Source organism: Hordeum vulgare, chromosome 5H, assembly GCF_904849725.1.
Source record: "Hordeum vulgare subsp. vulgare chromosome 5H, MorexV3_pseudomolecules_assembly, whole genome shotgun sequence".
NCBI lineage: Eukaryota > Viridiplantae > Streptophyta > Magnoliopsida > Poales > Poaceae > Hordeum > Hordeum vulgare.
The window spans coordinates 573,766,927-573,779,994 of record NC_058522.1 but is presented as its reverse complement, the minus strand read 5'-3'; the positions used below and the strand labels follow the sequence as shown (position 1 = coordinate 573,779,994).

At 42.1% G+C, this 13,068-nt stretch overlaps 1 protein-coding gene across 1 annotated transcript; it reads left to right on the top strand.

The window, feature by feature from the left end:
- The first annotated feature begins 10,329 nt into the window (after window positions 1-10,329).
- Window positions 10,330-12,454, top strand: LOC123397374 (putative receptor-like protein kinase At4g00960). Its single transcript, XM_045091940.1, has 6 exons — window positions 10,330-10,494; window positions 10,578-10,809; window positions 10,897-11,113; window positions 11,220-11,343; window positions 11,776-11,946; window positions 12,068-12,454. The coding sequence occupies exons 1-6, from the start codon at window positions 10,330-10,332 to the stop codon at window positions 12,452-12,454; spliced, it is 1,296 nt and encodes a 431-aa protein (XP_044947875.1).
- The last annotated feature ends 614 nt before the right edge of the window (window positions 12,455-13,068 follow it).

Below are 13,068 nucleotides of genomic sequence, written 5' to 3'. Positions count from 1 at the left end.
ACAATCCGACGAACGTCTCCTCAAGTGGAGGTGTGAACGCGGCGTGACACCGCTTTGACTCGTCGACCGAGGCCTTGGTACGTATTTAAGCCGATAGGGAGATGTTCGATGAGGATTATGGTAGCATAGTTTATTTAATCTACTTAGTATGCGGGTTTTCTTGTTTGCATATCAATTATCCGGATGTAGAGTAGTAATTTTAAGGTGTGGCGCACTGGCCCGCATTTCTTGTGCGCAACTGTAGATGCTCGCACTACTCACACTTACTGATATGTATCCAACTAATCTATAATTCTTCATTGTTTCATGCTATTATATTATCAATCAGGGATGCTTTATATGCATTTATTTGTTGTTTCATACTATTTTTTTAGCACTAACCTATTAATCCAGTGTCCAACGTCAGTTGTTGTTTTTTGCGAGTTTCTAGCTTTTTAGGAAATCGGTATCAAATGAAGTCCAGACACAATGAAACTTTTTGATGATTTTTTGGGACAAAAATAAGACCTGGAAGCTTGAGAGGGAGACCGAAGGGCACACGAGGTGCCCCAAGCCAACATGACGCGCCCAAGGGGGTGGTCGCGCCCTGATGGCTGGGGCCACCTCCTAGCTCCTCCTGACCTAACTCCGGCTCTATAAATCCTATTTCATGGAAAAAGCACCAAATATCCAACCAAAATACTTTTTCACTGCTACAAGTCTCTTTTCCGCCGTGATCCCATATGGAGCCATGTTTGTTGGAAATATGCCCTAGAGGCAATAATAAGTTAGTTATTATTATGTTTCCTTGTTCATGATAATCGTTTATTATTCATGCTAGAATTGTATTGATTGAAAACTCAAATACATGTGTGGATACATAAACAACACACTGTCTCTAGTGAGCCTCTAAGGACTAGCTCGTTGATCAAATATGGTCAAGGTTTCCTGACGATAGACATGAGTTGTCACTTGATAACGGGATCACATCATTAGGAGAATGATGTGATGGGCAAGACCCAAACTATGAACGTAGCATATGATCGTGTTAGTTTATTGCTACTGTTTTCTGCATGTCAAGTATCTGTTTCTATGACCATGAGATCATGCAACTCCCGGGCACCGAAAGAATGCCTTGTGTGTATCAAACGTCACAACGTAACTGGGTAACTATAAAAGTTTTCTACAAGTATCTCCGAAGGTGTCCGTTGGGTTGGCGTGAACCGAGAATAGGATTTGTCACTCCGTATGATGGAGAGGTATATCTAGGGGCCACTCGGTAATACAACATCACAATGAGCTTGCAAGCAATGTGACTAAGGAGTTAGTCACATGATCTTGTATTACGGAACGAGTAAAGACACTTGCCGGTAACGAGATTGAAATAGGTATGGAGATGACGACGATCGAATCTCGGGCAACTAACATACCAATGGACAAAGGGAACAGTATACAAGATTGATTGAATCCTTGACATCATGGTTCGACCGATAAAGATCTTCGTAGAATATGTAGGAGCCAATATGGGCATCCAGGTCCTGTTATTGGTTATTGACCGGAGAGTGTCTCAGTCATGTCTACATAGTTCTTGAACCCGCGGGGTCTGCACACTTAAGGTTTGGTGACATATCGGTATAGTTGAGTTATGTATATATGTTGGTGACTGAAGGTTGTTCGGAGTACCGGATGTGATCCTGGACGTCATGTGGAGTTCCGGAATGGTCCGGAAATGAAAATTGATATATAGGAAGGAGGTATATGGGTTCTGAAAAGGTTTCAGGCATTACCGGTAAAGTACCAGGAGTGACGAATGGGTTCTGGGGGTTCACTGGGAGGGACGATCCACCCCGGGGGGGGGGGCACATAGGCCCAAGAGGTGGCACACCAGCCCCTGGTGGGTTGGGCGGCCAGCCCTTATGGACCTATGCGCCGAAGTGTGAGGAGGGAGGGAGTCCAAATTGGAGGAGGACTCCTCCCTAGCGCCTCCACCTCCCAATCGGAGGAGGACTCCTCCTCTTGGGCGCCACCCCTCCCGTCCTTCCTATATATAGTGGAGAGGAGAGAGGCAGCCACACCCGAAAAGGTTATGACGTGCAGCCGCACCCAATTAGGTCATGGCACAGCTTTCTCTCCCTCCTCTAGTTCGTTGTACCTCTAGCTAGATCGATTCGGTAGCGCACGTCGCAGCCCTGTCGGATCAACCCCACCAACACCGCCGCCATGTCGTCGTGCTGACGGAGAACCCATCTAGCTCTCCGCCTCCTTTTGCTGAATCAAGAAGGTAGAGAACGTCATCAAGTTGTATGTGTGCTGAACGCAGAGGTGCCGTCCGTTCGACACTGGATCGGGCGGATCCTGATCGGATCGCGAAGACGTTCCACTACATCAACCGTGTTATATATGCTTCCGCTTAGCGATCTACAAGGGTATGTAGATGCACTCTCCCTCTCGTAGATGTTAGTCTCCATAGATTGATATAAGTGAGCGTAGGAACTTTTTTGTTTCCCATGCGACGTTCCCAACAATTGTATCAGAGCTAGGTCTATGTGTAGATGACATCTCGAGTAGAACACAAAGGAGTTTGTGGGCGTTGATATTCAGATTGTTGCCCTCCTTAGTCTTTTCTTGATTCATCGGTATTTGGGATGAAGCGGCCCGGACCAACCTTACTCGTCCGCGTACGAGAGACCGATTCCATCGACAGATATGCAACTTGTTGCATAAAGATGGTTGGCGGATGTCTCTCTCTCCGACTTTCGTTGAATTAGATTCTTCAGAGGCATTCCTTGTAGAAGGTTAAATAACAACTTGCATATCACCGTTGTGGTTTTTGCGTAGGTAAGAAGCGTTCTTGCTAGATACCCATAGCAACCACGTAAAACATGCAACAACAAATTAGAGGACGTCTAACTTGTTTTTGCAGGGTATGTTATGATATAATATGGCCAATGACATGATGCTATATATTTGATGTATGACATGATCATGTTGTAATAGTTAATATCGACTTGCATGTCGGTGCTACGGCAACCGACAGGATCCAGAGGGTTGTCTTTAATTTTTTAGCGTTTAGTGGTGCTTTACTTTATCGCTAAATCAGTAGCAATAGTAGTACAAGCATAGATGGCGCGACAATCTCTATGGCAACACAATGATGGAGATCATGGTGTGGCGCCGGTGATTATGAGCATCATGTCAGTGCTTTGAAGATGGAGATTAAAAGCACAAGTTCATGGCCATATCATGTCACTTATGATTTGCAAGTGATGTTAATCCTTTTTTATGCACCTTGTTTTGCCTAGGACGATGGTAGCATTATAAGGTGATCCCTCACTAAAATTTCAAGATAAGTTTGTGTTCTCCCCGAGTGTGCACCATTGTGACAGTTCATCATTTCGAGACACCACGTGATGATCGGGTGTGATTGACTCTATGTTCACATACAATGGGTGCAAGCCAGTTTTGCACACGCGGAACACTCAGGTTAAACTTGACGAGCCTAGCATGTACAGACATGGCCTTAGAACAGAGAAGACTGAAAGGTCGAACATGAGTCATATAGTAGATATGATAAACACGGATATGTTCACCATTGAAACCACCTTATCTCACGTGATGATCGGACTTGGGTTGGTGAATTTGGATCATGTACCACTCGAATGACCAAAGGGATGTCAATTTGAGTGGGTGTTCTTAAGTAATATGATTAATTGAACTCATTATCATGAACATAGTCAGAATATCTTTGCAAATTACATAGTAGATGATTAGCTTGCACTATAGCTCCCATGTATTTTGATATGTTCCTAGAGAAAACTAAGTTGAAAGATGATAGTAGCAATTATGCAGACTGGGTCCATAAATTGAGGATTGTCCTCATTGCTACGCAGAAGGCTTGTGTCCTTAATGCATCGTTCGGTGAGCTACCCCAAGCGTCGTTTGTAGATGTTGTGAACATCTAACATACACGTTTTGATGACTACATGATAGTTCAGTGCGTCTTGCTTTACGGCTTAGAATTGAGGCTCCAAAATGTTTTGAACGTCATGAAACATATGAGATGTTTCAAGAGCTGAAATTAGGATTTCAGGCTCGTGTCCGTGTTGAGAGGTGTAAGACCTCCGACACGATTCTTTGCCTGCAAAGTAAAGGAGAAAAACTCAATCGTTGAGCATGTGCTCAGATTGTCTGGGTGCTACAATTACTTGAATCAAGTGGGAGTTTATCTTCCACATAAGATAGTGATTGACATAGTTCTCCAAAGTCACGGCCACTAAGATACTAAGCTTGGTGATGAACTATATTATACCAGGGATGGAGAAGATGGAGCTCCCGAATCACTTTTTTCACCGTCGCAAGTCTTTGTTCCGCCGTCTGCCTATCTGGAGCCATGTTCCGGTGTCCTGCTAGAGGGGGAACGATGACGGAGGGCCTCTACATCAACCTTGCTGCTCCCATGATGATGTGTGAATAGTTTACCACAAACTTATGGGTCCATAGCTAGTATATAGATGGCTCTCTCTCTTTCTATGTTCTTCAATACAAAGTTCATCGCATCTTCACGATGATCTATTCGATGTGATCACTTTGTGCGGTGCATTTGTTGGGATCCGATGAATTATGGGTTTATGTTCAGATTATTCATGATAAAGATTTGAGTGTTCTCTGAATATGATTCTTATTTGCATATTATAGCTTCATAAATCTCTCCGATCTATTGATTTGGTTTGGCCAACTAGATTGATCTATCTTTAGTGAGAGTGGTGCATTATAGTGGGATCAATCTTGCGGTGCTTAATCCCAGTGATAAAAAGGGACATAACACATACTAGTATTGTTGCCACTAAGGATAAAATGATGGGGGTTCATTCATATTTGAGTTTAAATTGTCTACATCATGTCATTGTTCTCCAAGCATTACTCTGTTTTACTTAATACTCTAGTTGCATGTTGGATAGCGGTCGATGTATAGGGTAATAGTAGTAGATGCCGACAGGAGTCGGTCTACTTGCTTATGTACGTGATTCCTATATACACATGATCATTGTCGTGAATAAATATTGCATAACTATGCGCTTTTTTATGAGTTGCCCAACAGTATTTTGTTTATCCATGGTATGCCTTCTTCGACAGAGATGCCACTAGAGAACCCTATGTCCCCCGGATCTATTCACATATAAATTTACAAAAGCTCTAAATACCTTGTTGCTTTTATTATTTGTATTTACTATTTATATTTAATATATTTCAACTATATATATACACTACTTATCTTCTTGCAAGTAACAAGTTCAAGGGGATTGACAATCCTCTTGTCCGCGTTGGATGCAAATGTTTGCTCTTTTCTATGTAGACACTTAAGTCGGGAGTTGTGTGATCCTCCTATTGGTTCGATAACCTTGGTTCTCACCGAGGGAAATACTTATTTATATTCTATTGCATCATCCCTTCCTCTTTGACGGAAAAAACCCAACGCGTATCACAAGTATCATTAGGTTCAACACTATTACTTGTCGAAAGGACTAAAATTGATCCACTATACTTGTGATTCATCACCTCTCTGGACGATGATGTTGCCATGTCGCTTGCCGGGATGGGTGGTTGAGGGTGGAACGACAACAGGCAAGACCCGACCGAGACGAGATCTGCTTGAGGGGTTGCGCGTCCAATACTTCCAGGCGACGGGCGCCGGCTGGGATGCGTCCATGGTGGTGCTACAGAGCTGGGGATGGTGGTCCAGAGTGGCTGGAGGAAGAACAATGTCAGTGGATGGATGGAAGAGCGAGAACTGACGTGCAAAAATGCCCCTCCCGTCAAATCTCGCTAGCGATAGGGGTCACCCTCGGTTCGGCCTCCTGCCCCATGTTTCTAAGGTTTGAAGGGAAGAATATGCCGTGCCCCGTAAAAAATTTAAGGGTCTCGGTTCGATACGATTTCTATGCAGACCATTTTTTCCGCGCAAAACTGTAAGCCGACGGTTATTTTTGCGGGCCTACGCGGTATAAGGGGTTTGCTATGCTCTTAGCATCTACAAAGGAGTGTCGACCTGCGAATATGGTATTGCCATCACATGTGAAATAGCTCGCGGGGCAAAAAAACACCACATGACTATGGCCCCGGTCACACCCATGTCCCACTTGTCATGGAGCTCTGTGGACAGTCGTGCTAGTGCAGGTTGCTCGTGCATATAGAACGGTCGAGAGATCACTAAGAAGCCAGCCGGGGGGGGGGGGGGGGGGAGCACCACACCGCAGGGCTGGGCCCTCAGTGGTGCTATCTGTGCGGCCAGCACGGGGCCCATAATTCTGTAGGGCTCAAAAAAATTAAGTAGACCTAGTATTGAGAAAAAATGGGCCAATGGACAAGATTGGTGTTGGGCCGAAGCCGCGACGGGGGAAGCTAGAGATGGGCACTGGTGGGGAGGGCGAGTCTATCGACGACTCGATCTTGGCATCGTGCAGGAACCCAAGTCGCCGCCTCCTTGACTCCTCGTGGTTGCGTCCGTGCGTCGAGGGCTCAAGGCGCTCGTGCCCTGCCTGGCTGCCGCAGTGCCTTGTGCATCTGGCCGCCCTGCCTCTATGGCCTGGTGCGGTACTGTGGTGCCATCTGCATCTGGTCGGCCGCCCAATCCAGTGAATTCTACAAAGTCTGTCGTCTGTGTGTACACATTACACAATTCCAGCCCACTCCTTAGTTCTTAGTGCTTAGCAATTAGCATTAGGCATTAGCCATTAGCACTTCGGGTCTTACTTTTAATTTATAATTTTGCAATTAACTTTTGACAGAGATTCAAGCCTTGATTAGAGATTGATTTTTATCGCATGGAGTAGAAATTACAGTGTATCCGTATTATCGAACATGACCCAAAACTAGGTGAGTTAGATGGTTCGTCTAATTACCAAACATTAACACATGATCTTCAATTGACATATGATATTATATAAGTTTAAGTTTATTTAATTCATTTTCCTTATCTTGTGTTTTGATAATGCAGATTTGAGTCATCATGGAAAACATCAATCTCGTGCCTATAAACGCAAGAATAAAATTTAATTAATACATCTTATAAAGATGGTATGGACAGATATGTTAGAAGAAAAGCACCGCAAGCGTCATCTGGTAATCAGTCTGTTGATCCTTCTACCCTTGCGCTTGCAATTGTTCCTTACATTCATTCTAAAGATGTTGAGACAGAGACAAATAATATAGAGGTAGAGGAAGATAATATTGATGTTGATTTGAATAATTCACCTCGTGAGGATGTTGATGATTCTTTTTGATCTGATATATTTGATCCAAGAAGCTGGGATTCTCTTGATTCTAAAGAGATTTATATCTTAGCACAAAACCGTCCAAAAAAGACGAATCAATTAAGAAAGGTCCTAAAGATAGATATCATAAAAGGTTTACTGCAGTATTACATTACATAAATTATATTTTTTTCTGCGACATATATATACACTATAATTGCTCGTTAGTTTTTTCTAGATAGGACCCTAATTTTTAGTTTGCACAGGGTCTCGGATTTTGCTGGCCCGACCTGGCCACACGGCATGTAGGGCACTCTCGCTACTGAGAGGTGGCCTCGACTGCACGGTGGCATGTGTGCATCGGCGATCCACCCGTCATGGACCGTCGTGATGGTTCGTTCGGGCATACCGAACGACCCGCGAGGGACCGATGACGCTGACAGGCGGACCAGGGCACACCCTGAGTGCGGGGCAACATGCGGGAATGCGCTCACAGATGTGCCCGACGTCACCCAATGATGGTGCCTCCAAATGCGGCCCGAGTCCACCCCTCATGGAGTGTGGAGACAGGTTGCTCGGATTCGTGGGCAGGTCGAATGGCTCAGAGAGCTTTCGAGAGGCCCCCACGACACGCCCCTACGAAACGGACGAGCGAAGGGCATTCTTGATTGCGAGGCCCCAGGGAGGTGGGTCCTCCAACATTCTTTATAGGAGTAATGATCTTCTTGATGTTGCCTTAAGTTAACCATCTAATATATGCTCTTTCTGAAGAAAAGTGACACTGCTTACCTCCCTCCTTTCCGAATCATTGCAATAGGGGATAAACAGAGACCACCTTATGTGCGCCCATAAGGAAACTCTTAATTATCGTTTGATAATCAAAGTGAGGTTGAATTATAATGGCGTATAGGATAAAGGGGCTTCTGCATGTATATTATAAAAATGTTCATAGTGTTAAAAAATGTTCATTGTATATTTAAGAAAATGTTCATTGTATATTAATAAAACATCTAACATATAAATAAAATGTCCATTGTGTATTGATAATTGTTCAGGTATATCACAAAAATGTTAAAAATGTTTAGTGCTTATCACAGAAACGTTTGGTGTATATTTACAAATTGTTCAATGTATATTACAGATTTTTTCAATGTATTTTTTTTTTCACATTTTTCATTTTTTCGTTCGCTTTTTGAAAATATGTATCCGTTTTAAAGGTTTTTTTGGACATCTTTTCAAAATTTCAAACATATTTACATTTTAAAAAAATTGTTGACATTTTCCAAAAAATTGAATATTTCAAAAAATACAACGGATTTGCCAGTGTAGCTAGTACTTACTCCCTCCGTTCCTAAATATAAGTCTTTTAAATATTATGGGTCTACATACAGAGCAAAATGAATGAACCTACACTCTAAAATATGTTTATATACATTCGTATGTAGTCCACTAATGGAACATTTAAAAGACTTATATTTAAAAACGGAGGGAATAGAGCTTCATTTTGGCACGCCACAGGTGCTAGCTCGATTGGCTACCACGTTGCTTTGTAGCATTTTTTTAAGGTATGGGAGTCGGACGAAATCACTAATTGAAGAGTACTTTGAAAAATCACTATCGCCTTTTTAGGTTGTAACAAGTGATGTTCTGTGTATGTCTGTTACTTGTTGTAGCTTGAGAGTTTTTTGTAGGTCCATTATTTTTAAAACATTTTATTTCTTAAACTATGCGTACAAATCTTGAATCATTTTCATCGTTTGATTCTTCGCATCGAGATCTTCAAAATTAAATAACATGTTGATATGTTTTGATAACTTTTTGTTTATGAAAAAAGACAAAAAAGCCATGCCTCTTCCAAAGAAAAATAAATAAAAAACATGTTTTTTTTCTAAGGAAAACGTTTCGTCATTGCGCGCCGGCCGGTCGCACGTGACCTGCGCATGAGCTTATTAGGCATGCAACTTTTATCTCGTTTAAATTTGTTACAACTAGTGTTCAAATTTGATACAATTGTTTTCCATTTGTTACATCTATTCATTAAAAAAGTTGTATTCACGTTTGGTTGCAACTCGAGTTCGTCGGATTTTTCGTTACAACCAGTGTTTTTGATTTTTGCTACAACTGTGTTAATTTTTGCTGCAACCGTTCACTAAAAAAGTTGTATACACGTTCGTCAGAGTTACACCCCGAGTTCACCGGATTGTTTTGCTATAATCCTTTTTTTGTTTTGCTACCGCGCATCATCAACTTCGTTTTTTCTTAAAAGCACATTAATATTTTTTTGCTACAACTATATTTTTATTACAATCGTGGACAAAATTACTGCATCGTGAATGAAATTTATTGTATCATTTTTTTTTGCTTTATGAAGATCTGACAGTGCGGTCCGTGTGCAGCTGGCGGATCGGCCGGCCCGCGCGTGGCCGGCCGAACGATTGGACGGAAGGGCCGGCGGAGAGCACTGCCCTTTTTCTAACGGGCTCGGCCGTTTGGGCGCCCTTCAGCGAAAGCTTAGTATTGGACGCACGCGGACGTCCAATAAGAGCTCTCATCAACATGCTCATGTGGAGGGAGCTAACTCAATTAGTGCATCCCTTCTCCCAAAGAGACCGTTGACCTGATAGCCTCATCCCCTTCTTCTCCTTCATCAAGCAAGTAAATCTGAAGCTCCATCTCCTTTACTGGGAAGCAAGCAGGTAAATCTGTCCAGGTAAAGTAGTGGATCTTGCCTGGGATGTACGGGGCTCTGCCGTCTGCGGATTCATCATTCATCATTCATCCGAGTGTGATGGAGGGAGTATATATGTAGTCGTCGTTTTGGGGGATCTGCCGTCAACCGTGTTTTGTTCCGCCATCGGTGGTAATGATAGTGGAATCCGGCGATGAGGTCGTCTGAAAAAAAAAACTGTTTTACTTGGTCGCAGCTGATAATTAGTTGCATAGTAGGAGTGCGATCTTAATTTGTTCCTTAGGTTCCATATCGATCTATATTACTTCATTAATTAGCTTCGGAGCGAGTGGGGATTTGGGTCTACTATGTAGGTCATACATACATAACGAGTTTGCTCTTATTTCCAGGTTAATTACATACTGAATGCAAATGGACAGCAAAGCTTTTACTGCACAAAAAAGTACCCTAGAGCAGATTTTAATTGATGAAACAGCCATGCCCAAGCCCCTACCATTATCACTCTTGAAGGACATCACAAATGATTTCTCCAATGACCGGGAGATTGGAAGAAGTAGATTTGCTGTGGTTTATAAGGTAGTATACATGGCATGAGTGTTCCAATCTTAATCACACATGTTTTGAGAACTCAAACACATGCTAACACTTGTGAGCAATAGGGAATACTTGGCGACAAGTTGGTTGCAGTGAAGAAGTTGTCCAACCGTTATATGCATGACACGGAGTTTCACCAAGAGGTTCAATGCCTGATGAAGACAAATCACAAGAATGTAGTAAGATTTCTGGGATATTGTGCTGGTAAACAAGGAAACCTTGTCATGACACATGTCCAACAAAGATTGTTTTGCTTCGAGTATATACCTAAAGGGAGTCTTGATAAATATATCACCGGTATGACCATGCGGCCTCTATTCGATATACTAGAAATTGTGTAATGTGTCCCAATTTATAAGCCCGTTTCTCCTATCACCTTTATAGATGCATATCGTGAGTGGCAAACCTGCTACAAAATAATTAAAGGGATTTCTGAGGGCCTGCAGTTCCTGCATGAGAGGCATATCATTCACTTGGATCTGAAACCTGCCAATATACTGCTCGACGATAGGATGGTACCAAAAATTACTAATTTTGACTTGTCTAGATGCCTTGGTGGAAATCAAAGACAGAATATTACCAAAACTATGTTAGGAACATTGTAAGCTAGCTAGTTCCTCTTGAAAGCTCATTCTTTTCTGCTATGTCATTTGAATTATACTCTCTTTGTCCATTAATCCGTCAGATCTTTTTCTATTTTCATACAGTGGATATTTGGCACCAGAATTTTACGAAATGGGTGCAATCACAAGTGGGACTGACTTGTATAGTCTTGGTGTTATTATCATAGAAATACTGACCGGGCAGAAGGGGTATCAAGATACTGAGCAAGTAAGAACACTATATGCCATTTTGACAATGCTAAAAGCTCATTTTTCTTTTTGGCTAAGAAGGATGGACTTAGAAAAAATCACTCTTTTACTTTGCACATTGTCATTAGATTTAGTTTGAGATGTAGCACACTATCATTTCTGGAAGTACATCTAGTAGAGGAAAACACAGTTTTGGCTGCAAAAGAATCAATACAACATATTTCCATGTAGAGAAACTTCCTTCCCAATTTGATGCTTCATTTATGGAAGTGCAGTTTACATTGATAGGTCTGACTCGAATTTTTTGGGACAGTCTACTTTTTAGAGAATTTTTGTTCTTAGTTTGATGCTTGAATGTGTGTGGTTGCCATATACTACACATATGGTTCCTATATAGAAAGATGTTGTTCATCCATTTGATGGACCATAACCCACCGGCACAATTTTTTAGGTACTTGAAAGTTGGAGTTATAAGATGGAGAGATCACAACGAGACACATTATTGGAACAAATACGAGTATGCTATGAGATAGCTTTAGAGTGCATAGACTTCAATCCAAAGAAGAGACCAACTAGTGCACGTGATATAATTGAGAGGCTTCATGAAATGGAGAATATCCAGGTACGTTCAAATTTTTAGAGTTAATAAATTTCTACCTTGCTATAGAACCGTTTGAGCTGGTAGAATATGGGCTTTGGTGACCCAACTTTTATGTTTGACCACCAATATAGAAACACAATAGCTAAATGTCAGTCGACTGACTTATGATTTTGGGTCAGTCGATTTTGAACATCGTCGAAGGGAGGCCGGAGGGAAGGAAATAGAAGGAAGGATCTTGTCGGAGGGCTACCCCACCATCTATCTTAGGGTGGCGGGTGGAGGCAGAAGAACGGCAGTGGTGCAACTTCACCGAAGAAAATCTCCGTCGGCTCTGGGACTAGAGGGATGGCGCGAGGGGGGTGGGGGTTGTTGGGAGGAGGGAGATGCGGCAAGGCTGCACGGGAGCGCCGCCGGCCGCGGGCGGCTAGGCTGGCGGCGGGGCGACGTTCGAAGGAAGAAGATGGGTGGCTGGAGGCTAAAGAAGGTGATCCAGTCATCCTTTTCATCCAACGGCCTAAACATTGACTGAGCACAGTTTTTTTAGGCGATTGTCATCTAGCCACACCCATATAGAGAATATGTATATACAAAAAATAATAATACTGGATCTGTTACGAGATATATTTTCGTAACATTTAGTTATTTTTTGTTCGAAACACCCCCCCCCCCCTCGTTCAAAAATGCATGATGTTTTGGATTTTGCATAGTCTGCAACATACAACTTTGACGATGCTTTTTTCTTCCAAGTATTTTCTGTAGCAATGCATGTGTCACACTTCTTCATTCCAGTCTTCTATCACTAAGTAATTCTTAAATTTACCAGATTAAAGAATAAATTTGCTATTGCTTAGACATTTGGGAATTTGTAAATTATTAGTTGGCCAAACATTTTTTTTGTGAAATATGCTTAGTATGTTTTTGGCCTCGTAGTTTTTCTTATTGTTTCATCTGTTCTCTTGTTTGTGTGTAATTTTCTCTATTTTTCTTACGTTTTATGAAAATCTATAATGATTGCGCCCTAGAATTTAATCACGGCCTATAGAGCAATGCCATTTAGTACTTAATAAATCTCTTTGAGGTCTTTTTTTTGATCTAATCTTCTCCAAATAGTTTCAATCCCTAATCCATATCATACAACTGGAT

Coding starts and splice junctions, on each gene's coding strand:
- LOC123397374 (XM_045091940.1), top strand. CDS start 10,330: ATGGACAGCAAAGCTTTTACTGCACAAAAAAGTACCCTAGAGCAGATT. Junction 11,114..11,219: donor AAAACTATGTTAGGAACATT/GTAAGCTAGCTA, acceptor ATTTTCATACAG/TGGATATTTGGCACCAGAAT. Junction 11,344..11,775: donor GGTATCAAGATACTGAGCAA/GTAAGAACACTA, acceptor ACAATTTTTTAG/GTACTTGAAAGTTGGAGTTA.